We start from the raw sequence: 16,218 nt of genomic DNA, 5'->3' as shown, positions 1-16,218 counted from the left end.
GTAATTCCTCAGTGATCATTACTTTTTACTGACAGTCAGCTGTAATCCTGCTCTGGCACTGTCGGCTTTAACTTTTGTCACTTAGTTGTTTTAAGACTTCACTATCACTTCACTACCTAAATCTAATCAACTTTCCATATGGTATGTTCTACATATAGATTGATCAGGTAGAGAGATGAAATACATCCTTGTCTGATCCCTTTGCCAATTTCTCCATACTGCACATTGAAACAATCAGATGTTGTCTGTTTGGTTGCCTGAAGCAAACTGTTCTCTTAGCAGAATTTTATGAGTTGGTCTTTTGCTTCACTTTGTTCTCCTAGCCCAAATATTTCAACAATATCTGATTATGCTTTCCTACTTCTGCGTTCCAGTCATCTATAATTATCAGCACATCTTGTTTTGTGTGTGTTCAATTTCTTCTTGGACATTTGCATAAAAGTTTTCAGTTTCTTCCTCAGTATCTCTAGTTGGGGCATAAATTTGAATGCTGGTTATGTCAATAGATTTTTCCATTGTCAGATTGATAGTATTTAGTCAGACTTGCGTTATATCCCTTGATTGCCCTCGCTACATCTCACCTCACTATTAGATCAACTCTGTTTTGTCTGTTGGTCATTTCCAATATTTTCTAATTTTCTGACTGAAAATGTCCTAATCATGTCCCTTCTTGTTCACTCACTCCTAGGACTGCAGTCTTTAAACATTCCACTTCTCGTTTTACAATTTTGTGTTTTCCTTGATTTGTACTTCTCATATTCCTTGTTCCTATTATCTGCACCGAATAGCTTTGGTCTCTCCTTTTGCATTCATTCACAGCAACAACTGACCATCCTTTCAGCTTTAGTCCAGTTGCATCATTAAGCTCTACTGGTAGTTGTCCTCAGCACTTCCCCAGTAGATGACTGAGTGCCATCCGACCTGGGAATTCAACCTTCCAGCACTGTTATCTTTTTCTGCTTTGGATTGTCATCATAAGGTTTTTGAGATAAGAGATAGAAGTAGTTTACTATTGCCTTCTACTGCGCAGCACTTACCAGGGTTCGGTGAAGTGGACTGCCACTGTCTACAAAATATTCTCCACCCATGTCACCTTCCAGTAGCTGGCCTTCAAGGATTCCTCCACCCCCATCACCGTTGGAACTGTCCGTTCTCTTCTGCTGGTGCGGCCATTGATCCTTGAAGGGAGTGGATGCATCTGAGTCTAGTATCTCATCTATGACCATTCCACCTTGAGTGACTGTGCTAGGAGTTCAGCCTCTTGAAGAGATCTAAACTCCCTGTGGTATTACTCTCAACTTTGTGGGCACACACAATCCCCCTAACCACATTAAAGTATGCATCCAAGAGGGGCTGAGTGTTACAAAAGGTTGGAAGGCTGGAGTGCAGATTTTTGTGTCCACGATGTGATCGTCAGATTTTGCATACACAGAGGAAAGTTACAAGCCAGTTCATTAAGACTCCAGTTTCCATCCCACCCCCACCCTGGGCCTAGGCCAGTCCACAAAACAGGTCTTATTTCCATACAAGCACCACCTTATTCTGAAAATCCACCAAGTGTTACATAAAGTTAGAACTAACGATAGCACACATTCCGTTGTCTGCAGCCCAGAACAACATTATACTGCTATCAGCTCCATATATCATGGGTAGAGACTCACTTCTAAAGGATTTACATTCCTCATACTTGGGGTTGCAATACCCACCCCACAAATTGAAGACTCTGACCAACAAGGCCCACTACAGAAACAGCCAGTTACAACACAGAATACAGACAATTCCTAGCTTAAACCAGCTCTGCAGGAGAATGTGCCCTTTGGACCACAGCCTATGTACAAGATTTTTTTTTTGGGGGGGGGGGGTTGTAACAAGGTCCAAAGTTTGTAACAGGTCCAAAGCCTTGGTGCTTGGGTCATTTCCAATGCTTCTGCACTGGTAACAGATCTGTCTTGCACAGGGCTCAATTCTGGCCCCAAAACAACCTCCTTCTGCTTCCTTTCCAGGGCTGCTGTTGCAGCCACACCACAGCTTGCTTGTTTCTCAGCTCCCTCAGAAACTCTTTGCTTCCTACCTCCTGTTTCCTGCCTCTTGCCTCCTTTTCCCCTCCTTCCCTCCCTCCCTCTCTCTCTCTCATACACACACAGGCACACAGAGAACTCTGTGGCTGCTTCATGCTGGAGAGATACAAAAACAAGACTCTCTCTCTCTCTCACACACACACACACACACACAGTTTCTGCTTGCTTCTCCAGGGCTGTTCCTCCTCTTTTGTGGACAAAGGGGGGGAGAGGGACAGGGAGAACGAACAATGTTGGAATCCCATGGCAGGTTTAAGATCAACAATGTTTTCTTCCAGGAATAAGCTTCTGTGTGCAAGTACATGTCTTCGAGGGAGGGAGGCAGACAAGCAGGGTGGGTGGGTGAAAAGATGGATTTTTCTGACAAGCACAATGTACATTGAGGAAACTATTTTGGTTTATTCTGAAAAGTTGTTTTTCTTTTAAAAATGGATTCCTCTGTTCCTATCTGGATTTATCGCCTTTCAAAAAGACCCTGATAAGGAATTAGCACACTTGGATTTGACTTATATCTTGGACTGTGTGGTTTTAATAAAGACATGCGTGTAATATTTGTTCATGTTCCCACGCTTCCCCCATTCATGCCTTCCTTCCCTGCTACCTGCCTCTGTGTCCTCCCCCTGTCTGCTCACAAGCCTTCCCACCACCCATTTCACAGATGACAGCAGCCCTTTCCCAAGTGGCACTGGGAAGAGCATGCAGCGGGGGAGCCTTGGCACAAGTGGCAGAACACTAGCAAGCGAGTTGGGCTGGTCAGCAGCAGTGGACCCTGCCTGAAACCCACCTAGGGTATACTGACACCAGCCCTGCACAGATGAAATAACCCCCAAGGACAAGTGACAGCCCACTATTCCATGCTGCGAGGATGCAGTCTTGGATCACAGCATAGAGTTTTCAATAGAACATTATTCTATACGAGGAAAAAAAACCAGGACTGGATAAATAAAAAGCAGCATGCAGCATGCCAAGAGCCAGGCCAAAGCGGGTAGCCAATGCTGACTTTCCACTGAGCCCTTCCGTCAGGACTTGACAAGGGCACAGATAAGACGATGCAGAAAAAGTCAAGCGCCCCTGCCAGCTGAGCAGCTCTTTTGGTGCCAGGTTGTGCTTGATCTTCTTCGTGGTCTCTGTGCATCACACTTGTGGGATGTACTGCGCCTGCGCTGGTCCCCAGTCGGTATCTGTAAGAAAGCCCGGGAAAGATTTCCGCGGACGGCGCCACTGGGCATGCGCCGGCGCCCCACTGCGCAGGCCCAACGGCGCCACCGCGGCAATCCCACCAGTTCCTTTCTGACCGCTGCGCGAAGAGTTGTGTTTCCTCGTGTTCCCGGTCGGTGAGCTTTGGGTTTTTTCTACCCCTTTTTCCCCGAGCCTCCTGTAAATATTAGCCCACCTCTGCTGGCGGAGGTGGACACCCTCCTACAGAAACAAGCCATAGAGAAATTACCATCGGAAACCAGGACGGGTGGTTTCTACTCCCGCTACTTCCTAGTCCCGAAGAGAGATGGGGGATTAAGGCCCATCATGGACCTCCGGAATCTGAACAAATTCATCCTGTATCGAAAGTTCAGGATGTCCACACTGCAGTCCATCCTGCCCCTCATCAACCAAGGAGACTGGATGGCCACTCTAGACCTCAAGGATGCTTACTTTCACATCAGCATCCACCCAGAGTTCAGAAAGTTTCTCAGGTTTGCAATAGGCTCACAACACTTCCAGTTCACTGCCCTACCCTTCGGGCTCTCCACGGCACCCAGGGTGTTTACAAAGATGATGAGCGTCGTGGCCGCCTACCTGCGGCTGCAGGGGGTGATAGTCTTCCCATACATAGACGACTGGCTCCTGGTAGCCAACTCAAGAGAAAGTCTGTCTACCCACATCACAGCCACACTGCACCTTCTCGATGCCCTGGGCCTGCAGGTCAATCTAGAAAAGTCAAATCTCACTCCATCAAGGACAGTGCAGTTCATAGGGGCAGTGCTGGACACAAACCTCCATCGAGCTTTCCTCCCCGCCCAAAGGGCAGAGGACATCACCAACTCAGTACAGTTACTCCAGAACCAAGGCTGGGGCACAGTAAAGCAACTTCAGCGAATGCTGGGACTGATGGCAGCAACGACAAGCGTGCTTCTTTACGCGAAACTGAGGATGAGGGACCTACAGCTATGGTTTCTTCGCCAGTTTCGCCCGAACAGAGACTCACCTCGAAAGAGGTTCACTATTCCCCTTATGACGCTCCAATCGCTCCAGTGGTGGGGATCCAGAGACAATATCTGCCAGGGAGCTCCCTTCCACCTCCCACCGCCCTCAGTGACCATCACCACCGATGCCTCCCAGTGGGGCTGGGGCGCCCACATGGAAGGCCTGTGTGTGGGGGGCCAGTGGCCTCCCAAGCTGGCTGTGCACCATATCAACTATCTGGAGCTACTAGCGGTTCACTTTGCCCTTCGTTCCTTCCGCCCAAAGTTGATAGGGAGGACAGTGGCATTACTCACAGACAACACCACCGCTCTGGCGTACATCAACAGGCAGGGCGGGACAGTGTCCCGCCGCCTCTGTGCGTTGGCGATAGAATTGTGGACGGAATGCATCCAGCACGACGTCTTCGTGAAGGCCGCACACCTCCCAGGGGTCCTCAACATTCAAGCGGACTCTCTGAGCAGGGGGGGGGCCTCCCCGCACGAGTGGGAACTTCAGTGGCGTTTCCTACAACCAGTTTTCCAGCTCTGGGGGTACCCACAGCTGGATGCCTTCGCCACGGCAGGCAACAAGAAGTGCCCTATGTTTTGCTCCAGAGGGGGTGCAGACCCTGCATCCCTGGGGGACGGGCTCCTCATCCCGTGGGAGGGCCGCTTCCTCTATCTGTTCCCTCCTCTCCCTCTGCTGACCAGGGTAATAAACAAGTTAGCGAGGGAGAGGCCACGCTGTATCCTGGTGACCCCCTGGTGGCCCCGCCAGAACTGGTTCGCCTCCCTACTGACCATGTCGGGGGGGAACTTCTACCACTTTCCAGCGGAACCAGACCTCCTGTCGTCCCAACGGGGGCGGGTGCTACACCACAACGTGCCACACCTGAAACTGACGGCGTGGCGCATAGACCCTTAGAGTTCTCGGGTAGGGTCCAGGAGGTCCTGTTGAATAGCAGGAAGCCCTCCACCAGGGCATCCTATGACAGGAAGTGGAAGAGGTTCTCGGACTTCATGGCTGGCCGGCCAGTCGCACCTAGGGAGGCTGGCCTGCCGGCAGTCTTTGATTTCTTGTTGTCCCTAGTAGACGCGGGCTTGGTGTTTTCCTCCATTAAGGTCTACTTGGCAGCCATTTCTGCCTTTCACGAACCTGTGGCTGGGTACTCCGTTTTCGCCCATCCCCAGTCCAAGAAGTTCATGAAGGGGCTATTTAGACTGCATCCACCGTCCAAACCCCCCACCCCACTGTGGGATTTGTCAATAGTCCTAGACAGATTAACCAGGCGGCCCTTCGAACCCATGGCCTCATGTTCCCTGCAGCTTCTGTCCTGGAAGACTGCCTTCCTAGTGGCCATCACCTCCGCACGCCGGGTGGGGGAACTCACGGCGATGCGTTGCGACTACCCCTACCTAGCCTTTAGAGAGTCGGGCGTCTCCCTGGCCCCTGATATCAACTTCCTTCCTAAGGTGCCCTCCCAATTCCACCTCAACCTGGAAGTGTGGCTCCCCGCCTTCTTCCCTAGCCCCTCCTCGGACGAGGAGCGTCGGCTTCACTCCCTAGACGTCCGGCGTGCCCTGCTTTTCTACCTAAGCCGATCCAAGTCCTTCCGTAAGGGACAGCAGTTATTCGTTTCCTACACCGCACCCAGAATGGGTGACAAGATTTCTTCACAGAGATTCTCGAAATGGTTGACAGAGACCATCAAGCTCTGCTACCTCCTAGCAAAGAGGCCACTGCCTGGACCTGTACGTGGCCACTCCACACGAGCGATGGCGACATCGGTGGCGTTCCTGAAGGGCGTGCCTCTGGCTGATGTCTGCAAAGCTGCTACCTGGTCGTCCCCGCATGCTTTCATGAAGCACTACGCGTTGGACGTGCATGCTCAGCAGAGGACCCGGTTGGGGACTGCGGTGCTACAATCTGTCATCTCCGGTTGACCGTCTTCCCACCTCCAGGTATGACTTGCTTGCTAATCTCCCACAAGTGTGATGCACAGAGACCACGAAGAAGATAGACAGGTTGCTTACCTGTAACTGTAGATCTTCGAGTGGTCATCTGTGCATTCACACTACCCACCCTCCTTCCCCACTGCTGACGGTCTCCCTTCCTTAGGGGCTTTCAGCGGTCAAGAAGGAACTGGTGGGATTGCCGCGGTGGCGCCGTTGGGCCTGCGCAGTGGGGCGCCGGCGCATGCCCAGTGGCGCCGTCCGCGGAAATCTTTCCCGGGCTTTCTTACAGATACCGACTGGGGACCAGCGCAGGCGCAGTACATCCCACAAGTGTGAATGCACAGATGACCACTCGAAGATCTACAGTTACAGGTAAGCAACCTGTCTTTCTGCCACCGCAGCCACTTCCTTCCCAACATTGCTCGCATTGATAGCCTGTCAATGGAATTTCAAGGGAAAACAGCCGAACTCGCAGGACCCGTTCTGCCAGCCTGGAGACAAGAGGAGCCCCAGGGGAATGCAAGAAAAGATGCCTGGTGGTGGGAAAGAGGATTTGATTGGTAGTCCTTCAGCTGACAGCCCTTGCCTTGTGCTCACTCACAGCAGAGAACTTGGGTTTTGGTTCCTTTGCTGGAAGAGAGGATTAACCTTGGGAGAAAGTAAGGGTTATCTTCTGGTTAACAGTCACCTTACAATTGCCTCCCAAAGGAGCATCCTTTTGAATGCAGCACAAGGGACAAAAGGAGAAATGTTCACAGCACTGGGGGTGGGGAGAAGGAATCAGACCATCTTGCCTCATGTTTATTTACCACAAGGTGATATTTTTCTTCTCATTTCATGTGAAATTGTTTAGACTATCTAGTATTTTTTTTTTCAGAAAATGTACATGCCTCCTCTCCAGAGATCTCCCTGAGACAGCTCCCACCATAAAGCAATAAAGTCATGAAAACAAACACTATGAAGTTACCAATATTAAAAGAAGCCCCAAAGGTGAGATCTGAACCCAAACCTTCCCCTTGGAAGTCCAATATTCTACTCACTATGGCCTATGGGCTTGCCCCTGTGGCTTGGCTCATTTGCCAGAGCCAGCCGGAACTCCCTACGTGGAAGGCCATGATGGGTTTGTAAGAGACCCATAAGATCTAGTCTTATATATGGTTTATGTCAAGGGTCCCTAACCTTTCGGATCCTCCAGGCACCTTTGGAATTCTGATACAGGAGTGGTTGGATATGGCAAGGCTAACTGAGACAGAGAACTCTGCTGCCCTTAGGATAAAAGAATTTTGCTGAAGAATTTACTTAAAATTGCCAGAAAAGAAAGAGAAAGGAATTTTAATCGAATTGGGAAGCCGAAGGGTAAGAAGTCTTTCTTTATAAGCTTTTGCTGTGCCAATGCAGTTCTCATTTGCTATCTTGGGATATTTTGCTGATGTCTATTTTAACTGTAGAGAAAGCTGTGTTGAAAGTAGGCTTGCTCTGAAGGGGACAAAAGGGTTTAGGTTTATTGGATTTATATCCCGCCCTCCCCGCCGAAGCAGGCTCAGGGCAGCTCACAACTAGTAAGATGCAGAACAACTGAACAATTAAACAATTAAAGCAAATTAAACAAAACAGTTAAGAACAATTAAAACAGTCTGGTGCTAATCATATTTGATATTTTCTCGCTTCAGATGGCGTTCAGCATATATTAGATATATAGCATATATTAGATATATTAGATATATATCAGCCACACCATAATAATCCTTCAATGTCGATTAAAGGTCTGCTGGAACAGAATTATCTTACAGGCCTTAAGGAACTAGGCGAGGTCCCAGAAGGCCCTAACTTCTTCCAGCAATTGATTCCACCAATAGGGGGCAATGATCGAGAAGGCCCTCTCTCTGGTGGATTTTAATCTAGCCTCCCTTGGCCCGGGGATCGCTAATAGATTTTTCATCCCAGATCTAAGTACCCTCTTGGGAACTTGTGGGGAGAGACGGTCCCTAAGATAAGCAGGCCCTCAGCCATACAGGGCTTTAAAGGTAATAACCAGTACCTTGTAGCAAATCTGGTATACTATTGGCAGCCAGTGCAATTCCCACAGCCCCGGCTGTATGTGCTCCCACTTGGGGAGCCCCAATAACAGCCTGACTGCTGCATTCTGCACTAGCTGCAGTTTCCGTGTCTGAGACAGGGGTAGCCCCATGTAGAGGGCATTACAGTAGACCAATCTCAAGGTGACTGTTGCATGGATCACGGATGCCAAGTCACCACGCTCGAGGAAGGGAACCAACTGCCTCACCTGCCTAAGATGGAAAAAGGTGGACTTGGCAGTGGCTGCTATCTGGGCCTCCATTGTCAAGAGACGAGGAACAGATACAGGACTGCAGCCAGAGTTTGTACTGGCCTCCTCCTCCTGCGTATTACTAACTAGAGGCCAGAAAAGGACATACCCATTTGAGAGCGAGAAGATATCCCTGTTGAGTAAACAGTCCAGGCTTGAGGATTCCTGCCCCCCCCCCCCCCCCGTCAAAGGTTCAGAACAGATTCAAATGTCTGGATGCAAATGTGGACAGGGATGCTTGTCTTTTGGAACAGACTTTGCCAAATGACACTCAGGAAACGCATCCACTGTTCCCCCAGCAGTGCACTGAACAGACTGAAAAAACCATGGAGCTAGATCTGCTAGCAAATCAAATCATTCTAATCACTCAACTTAAGTTATGCATTGAAGATCTTTGTGCTGTGGTGGCTGCTTCTGGCAAAGCACTGTGTTTGGGGAATCTGCCCAGCGAACCAGACTTCTAGTGTTCAGTCAGAAACCCAGAGAGCAAAAGCCCCCCTTGACCCTACCCACTTTTAAAAAATATGTGGTGGGCTCCAGGAAAGGTGTCTGCAGGCACCCCAGTGGGGACCCCTGCCTTATATACTGTTTCCCCCAATTGCAAAACTGTTGGTGAAGAAAGCACATCACTATTCCAGCACAGTGACAGCTTTGCTCAAGTAGGCCCAGCTCATATTCTGACCACGTCAACTGGCTCAGAAGCCAGCAGTGGCCACAGTAGTCTCCATTCTGCCACCAGAGGAAGGAGATGCCATGGACACAGCGTCCAGTGCCCACGTTCCAGGAGTGACTGGAGACTAAAGTTTCCTTTCTCCCATCCATGTCATCGGTCACACTTGTTTAATGTCATACACCTGCCATAAAACCCTGACTCTCTGGTGTTTGCTTGGCAGTGGTCTTGTATACTTTCAGAGATTACTGAATGTAATAATAATAATAATAATAATTTTTAATCTATATCCCGCCCTTCTCGTTGAAGCAGGCTCAGGGCAGCTTACATGGCATAATATAAAATGCAAACATTACAATAATACAGTAATAAAAGTACACTAGTTACATAGCAATTATATATTACAGTTCAATTAAATGTACTATTACATTTAAAACCATCTAATTAAAACCATCACATTTAAAACCAACAAATTAATTCAGTGCTACAGGCTCGATGTTACTCATCTTATAATTTTACGTGATGACAGTACAATGGGTTCCACATTAAGAGGGTAGTCTTGCAGGCCCTGCGGAACTGGGTAAGGCTCCACAAAGCCCTCACCTCTTCTGGTAATTGGTTCCACCAGTGGGGAGCTGTGATCGAAAAGGTCCTTTCTCTCGTAACTTTCATTTTGGCCTCCTTCGGCCTAGGTATTGTCAATAGATTTTGTGAACCAGATCTCAGTACCCTCTGGGGAACATATGGGGAGAGACAGTCCCTAAGGTAGGCAGGTCCTCAGCCATATAGGGCTTTAAAGGTAATAACTAGCACTTGTAACGAATCCGGTACACAATTGGCAACCAGTGCAGTTCCCATAGCCTCGACTCTATGTGCTCCCACTTAGGGAGTCTCAATAACAGTCTGGCTGCCGCGTTCTGCACTAGCTTCAGTTTACGGGTTCGGCACAGGTGCAGCCCCATGTAGAGGGCATTACAGTAGTCTATCCTCAAGGTGACCGTTGCATGGATCACTGTTGCCAGGTCGTCGCGCTCCAGGAAGGAAGCCAACTGCCTCGCCCGCCTAAGATGAAAAAGGATTTAGCAGTGGCTGCTATCTGGGCCTCCATTGACAAGGAAGGCTCCAGTAGCACCCCCAAGCTCTTGACCTTGCGCGCCGTTTCCAATGGCGCACCATCAAAAACTGGTAGGGGGATTTCCCTTCTCAGGCCGCCACGGCTCAGGCAAAGGACCTCTGTCTTCACTGGATTCAACTTCAACCTATAGCTTTACATAGAATCACCTGCTACTGCCACCACACAAAAATTTCCCTTCCTCCCCCACAGAATGAAACGTTCTTGAAAGGGTACCCTGACCAGCAGATTATGCTCATTTATCACACAAGGTCAGCCCTTTCTCTAGTCCTTTAAGACAGGGGTCCCCAACCACTGGGTCACAGACTGGTCCCGGTCCATGGCCTGCTAACAACGGGCCGCGGAGCAAGGCAGAGCAGTCCTGCCACCCCTTCCACCCACCCGGAACCTGGGCAGATGGAAGAGGCAGTGTGGCCTTGCTCCGAAAGCTCGATAGCATAAAGTTAAATGCTGTTGTCTGTCTTAACTACGTAGCTGCAATCCAAGGCAGCCTCGGAGCAAGACCACACCACCTCTTTCATCTGTCCGTATCCTGGGCCAGCAGAAAGGGCCTTTGCTTGGGTGCTGAGCACCAAAACTGAAGCAGGGATGACAGAGGCATTGCATTCAACCTGCTCTCTTTGCTGCTCCTCAACAATAAGCCCTTCAGCATCTTTCCAGGTATGCCCAGTTTGTTTTCCAGTCTTACATAAAGAACCTCTGTGTGGGGCTGTCTCTTCAAAAGGCAGCATTAGATATTCTTCCTCAGTTAGCACCACATACAACAATCAACTACAGCAGTATGTTCTAGTGGCCTCAACAGACCATGGCAACCTTTGATCCAACAATAAAAGACCTAGCAATGACTTCCCCATGACCACACCACCTGGAAGCGTTACTCCAGTCATCTAGAGCAGCAGTCCCAACATTAGCCATGGCATCTTATGGAGTCCATCATACAATTTTTCTGGCACCTGCTTGGTTCTTACTCAAAGCAACAAGCTAATCCCAGATCTTCTACACCTCACTGGAGAAGGAGAGGTTTCAGAAGACCCCTCAAGAGGCATCACCTTTGTCACCTATTCAGAAATTCCTGTTCTGGTTTTGAAGGATGCCTGGCCAAAGGTTATACCTGCTGAACCGCCAAGCACAGTAGCACTTAAACCACAGGCTCTTTCCAATGATGGTTTTCAAATTGCCTAATAAATGCATTGTTGTGTTCAGTTAAATGGAAGATGGGAGAACGGTGTAAGCAACCCAGAGTTTCTTAGCTGGCAGGTGAGATTAGGTTTGCCAGCCCAGAGACACCAGGGGACAGGGACAACAAAATTGCTCCAATACCACAATGTCACTTCCAACACAAACTAGGAAATTATGTCTCTGCTGGGGCCACTCTCTAGGATTCACCCAAAATACTATGGTTTTACCATGGAGTTTTGGGTGAATCCTGTAAGAGCCCCATGGCGCAGAGTGTTAAGGCTGCAGTGCTGCAGTCCTAAGCTCTGCTTACGACCTGAGTTCGATCCCCAATGGAAGCTGGGTTTTCAGGTAGCCAGCTTGAGGTTGACTCAGCCTTCTATCCTTCCCAGGTTGGTAAAATGAGTACTCAACTTGCTGGGGGGAAAGTGTAGATGACTGGGGAAGGCAATGGCAAACCACGCCATAAAAAGTCTGCCGTGAAAACGTTGTGAAAGCAACGTCACCCCAGAATCGAAAACGACTGGTGCTAGCACAGGGGACCTTTCCTTTCCTTTGGGTGAAATGGACAAATTAACAAGAATTTTAAGAGACTATGATTTAGAAGTTTTTAAGATGGAGTGGGAAAAGTTCAGAAGATATGTAGAAAAAGAGTGGAAAATAAAAGGACAATTTTTGATAATGATTAAGTCTTAGAAAAAAGAATATTAATTTTTGTTTTTATTAGTTAAGGGTACCTTTAAACATTAGTACTTTAAGTAAATAACACCGGCGGGGGTCAAGTAACGGGGGGAGGGGTGGATAGAAAGTAATATATGGGATAGATAAAAGAGGTTATTAATGATGCAAGAAATATAATTTGTTACCATATGTTACCAAATAAAATTGTTTTAACCACCAAGAATGCCCAACCAATTCACAGGCATTCTCCTTTACACACACCCTGTTTACACCAGCACAGAGCTACTGTAGAGGCACTACTCTCTTTCATTCCCCAAGGATACTCTACTTCGCGACATGCACAAAGGACAAAACACATATCTTTGAAAATCCACTGGGGAAGTTCCCCCAATCTGTTTGAGAACCACCTAAACAAAATAGGTTTCCCCACCAACTGCATAATTCCCTTTCCTTTGGATCGGCAGAGCAAGAGTGAGATGTGTCAACATGCAACACAGCCCAACAGGAGAAACCTGGGAGGCGATGCCCTGGATAATGATTAGCAACACAAGACTAGCAGTGCCATGCTGTGCAGGGCATGTAACGTTTACCCAAGCACCCAACTGACACACTGCTGTGCCCCGCTCTGCCTTTCACCTGAGCCGAAAAGAGACCCCGGCTCCGAGTACGGGAGCCAGGGGTCACATGACACACCATCGGATGCAATTCGCCCTTCCTATGTATGACACAGGAGCCCCACAGGAGCTCATGGATATGGCCCAAAGGGGGAAAGTTACCAATCCCCACTTTACCACTCATAATTGCTTCTCTTGTCACCCATGCCGATTTTCTCCCCATTGTGGAAGAACACATGCTTAATATCTTTTCCACTATGGAAGGGGGGTTGTGGGGGAAGCAAGCAAATGGGTCTCAAGAAAGGGTTAAACAGCCCCCCCACACACACACAGACATACAGATCAGAACTCAGGCCTCCCAAAGCTGAGGAGGGAAAGAAGTTATGGGTAATGGTACATCATGTGAAAATCAGATCTCAGTACTGATGATAACTGATTTGCAAAAAGTGGACCTGGCTGAAAGAATCAGAAACAACCTCTTTGCAGGCTGGTTTAAGCTCCAGGAGGAGAAAAAGAAAAGCAAGATAGTAGAATAAATGAGCAAACAGAACACCCATACTTAAAAGCACAGAAGCAGCCGGTCTGGACTAGATCCAGAAGTTCCTTCTTGCCTAGCACCGAACGGTTTATGTTCAGTGAGCTAAAATTTCTATTGGTATATCACTTCCTATAAACCAGCGGTGGCCAAACTTGCTTAATATAACAGCCACACAGAATAAACATCAGATGTTTGAGAGCTGCAAAGAAGGAAGATGGATGGGTTGGTGGGTGGAGGGAGGGAGGATGGAGGAAAGGTATATTGAAAGCAACTTTAAATGTATTCTCCAAGCCACCAACTGGCACGGCTTGGAGAAACTATTTAAAGAGAGAAATGCCTTTTCCAAGTTGGCCCGTGAGGTGGGGGGAGGCTTCAAGAGCCACACAATATGTGGGAAAGAGCCAAGTGTGGCTCCCGAGCCCCAGTTTGGCCAACCCTGCTATAAACCAAGGCCCGTATAGGAAGTAAAAGAGACCACCTCCTTCCCCCAGGTTTTTAGCTCCAATATAAGCACCACAAGAAAAGGAAGGGAGATTAGACAGAGCAGAGAGTTTACCTAGAAAACGCCACACCTTCCTCAAACCAGAAAATCCCAAAGGACATTGAGAAATCACATACTATATTTTCACAACGCTTATAAGAATGGAATGAGCAGCCTCATTGCAGAGGAGGCTGATTCAGATCTGAGACACAAACACGAGAGAGCAGAGCTTAACCCTTCTTCCTTCACCCCAAGCAAAACCAACCCGCAAGGCTGTCAGAAAGTCCTGGGAAAGACCCTTTTAAACTACCTTACTTTCCTCTACCAGGATTAACAGCAGCTGAGGAGGTCCAGAATTAGTTTCAATGGACCAAGTAGCATTAGAGGAAAGTCAAAAACTTCGGTTACCTCTATCACCCTCCAAAATCGGGAGCTATCCAGCTACTGTCGAAAGCTGCTTTGAAGATCCTTGCAGGTATTCTTTCCCATCAGTGAGTCCAATTTGGTCTCATTTGTTACAGGCAGACTCGTGTTCCCTTTCTTGATAGAAGAGGGACAATTTATTATAGAAAGACAACCTGCGAGCATCACAAATATAAATCTAAAAGCAACCCTACCACACTGGAGTCAGGGGTCCATCTAGCCAGGCACCTGGGTTCCCAACAGCAGACAGCTGGATGCTTCTGAGGAGCACTCAAGTATTGACAGGTATACGGCCTCTGAACACGGAGGTTCCATTTCACTGACTGTCCTAAAACAAACCTACAATCCTCTGTTATTTTTGCCAAATCCTTTCCGGAGGCTGGCTAAGTTACAGGCCAGCTCTACAGCAGTGTGAAGCAGGGAGTTCCACAGCTGAAGGCAGCAGGCGGGTAGCCACACACTCGCTTTCTTCCAGTCAAGCAAGAGAGCTTCCCAATTATCCCTCTGTGTAGGCTCCAAGAGCAGCACAGGTGGAACAACAACCACAGAACGGAAAGGATAGCATCAAATCTCCATCAGAGCAGAGGAGGGAATCCAGCCTGTCCATTGACTGCATTTCTAACCCACTCATCTTCCAAGGGAGCTCAGAGTGACATTGATGGCTTTTCCTTAATTTTATCCACACAACCCTGTCAAGACTGGAAGAAAGGGACTGGCTGGTCCAAGGTCATTCAGTGAGGTTCATGGAAAGGTCTCTCTCTTTCATGCTACTGGGCAGCACCCCATTTCAAGAGTGGTCGTGAGTTCCAATTACTCACCTTGGGTCCTGAAATGCTAAGGAGAAAGACAGGCTGTGAGGGGGGGGGGGGGCAGGGGGTCTTTGGCACTGCCAGAGCGGCAAGGGTTCTCTTGGCTTTGCAGGGCTGGAGGTGGAGGGCTGCAAAAGAGGTCCGTCCTTCAGAGCCTTCAAGGAAATGTTTTGGTATACCCTCCTCACCCCGTCGGGGCTCCAGCTGCCCACAGCGCAGAGCCATCCCAGAGCAGTCGGAGCCGTTCAAGGGAAGCACCAGCAAAGTGCGGGCCACTACTTCAAGTCCTTCCCCCACATACACGTGTTTCCCTTCCCACACATGCCAAGAGTAGGCGCCCTTCATCCCCCCCCCCCCCCTTTCTTAACAGTTCCACGGCGTTTGCCCCCCATGAAGGAAAGGCCGTGCTGGGCGGGGAGGGGGCTCTTTCCCAGCGCTCCCAAGAGCGGGGGGGAAAGAGGGGGCGGACAAAGAAGTGCACGACCCCCCCCCCCCAACTCCACGACGCGCCCCTGAAAGCGCCTTGTAATCCGAAGACAAGAGTTTGTCCCGGGTTTCTGGCGCCGCGGCCGGCGACGCAAGAAGCTTCCTCCCCCCGACCCCACCAGTCAGGCAGGCGCCCGTCAAGCGGCTCGACGTAGCGGCTTACCGGAGTGGCTTCGGCGGCGGCGGCGGCTGGCTCGGGGTCGCTCAGGTCGCCCAGGTAGTACTGCTCGAGCCAGCGGCGCGCGTTGTCCGAGTGCCGGTGCGGCGGGCCGTCGAGGGCGTCGCGGATGTCGGTGCCCGCCCGCTCCTGGAGCAGCTGCTCGCCGCCCGGGTGGAGGCGCACGAAGGGGGTCAGGTCGTAGAGGCGGCGTTCGCTGAGCACCAGGCAGGCGCCCTGGGCGCAGCGCTGCCGCAGCTCGGCGCTGCTGTACGAGCGGGGCCCGTCGTCGGGGAGAGCCATGGCCAGCCAAGGCGCCGGGGAGAGTGTGCAGCCGCTCCGCTCCGCCGCTGCAGCCCTGCCCGTCCGCCTCCATCGCCAGCATATGCAGGCGCCGCCACGCCACGCCACGCCCCCGGGGGCGCGGCCCGGCCTCCCCATTGGCCCCGGCGCGAGGTGGGCGAGGAGCGGAGCCGAGCAGGCACCTGGCGGCAGGCGGCCCCGCCCAAGG

General features: G+C 49.9%; 3 protein-coding genes across 3 annotated transcripts in view; all 3 read right to left on the bottom strand.

Annotated features, from left to right (window-relative positions):
- LOC132582285 (fatty acid 2-hydroxylase-like) overlaps positions 1–1,226 on the bottom strand; it is a 95,934-nt gene extending 94,708 nt beyond the window's left edge. Inside the window, exon 1 of the mRNA XM_060253823.1 lies at positions 1,038–1,226. Within this exon, the coding sequence (XP_060109806.1) occupies positions 1,038–1,226 (189 nt within the window). The remainder of the gene's footprint in view (positions 1–1,037) is intronic.
- Positions 1–16,218, bottom strand: part of WDR59 (WD repeat domain 59) — a 257,231-nt gene that overhangs the window by 47,489 nt on the left and 193,524 nt on the right. The window lies entirely within an intron of this gene.
- Positions 6,581–16,148, bottom strand: LOC132582284 (fatty acid 2-hydroxylase-like). Its single transcript, XM_060253822.1, has 2 exons — positions 15,714–16,148; positions 6,581–6,649 (listed from the first exon to the last, which is right to left on the bottom strand). The coding sequence occupies exons 1-2, from the start codon at positions 16,146–16,148 to the stop codon at positions 6,581–6,583; spliced, it is 504 nt and encodes a 167-aa protein (XP_060109805.1).

This window comes from Heteronotia binoei, chromosome 14 (assembly GCF_032191835.1).
Source record: "Heteronotia binoei isolate CCM8104 ecotype False Entrance Well chromosome 14, APGP_CSIRO_Hbin_v1, whole genome shotgun sequence".
NCBI lineage: Eukaryota > Metazoa > Chordata > Lepidosauria > Squamata > Gekkonidae > Heteronotia > Heteronotia binoei.
This window is presented reverse-complemented; position numbering and strand designations above follow the sequence as displayed.

Excerpts from the sequence above, each read along its gene's own strand:
- LOC132582284 (XM_060253822.1), bottom strand. The coding sequence starts at position 16,148 with ATGGGGAGGCCGGGCCGCGCCCCCGGGGGCGTGGCGTGGCGTGGCGGC. Across the intron at positions 6,650-15,713 it reads CCGCCGCCGAAGCCACTCCG|GCTATCAATGCGAGCAATGT; the intron begins GTAAGCCGCTAC and ends TTCCATTGACAG.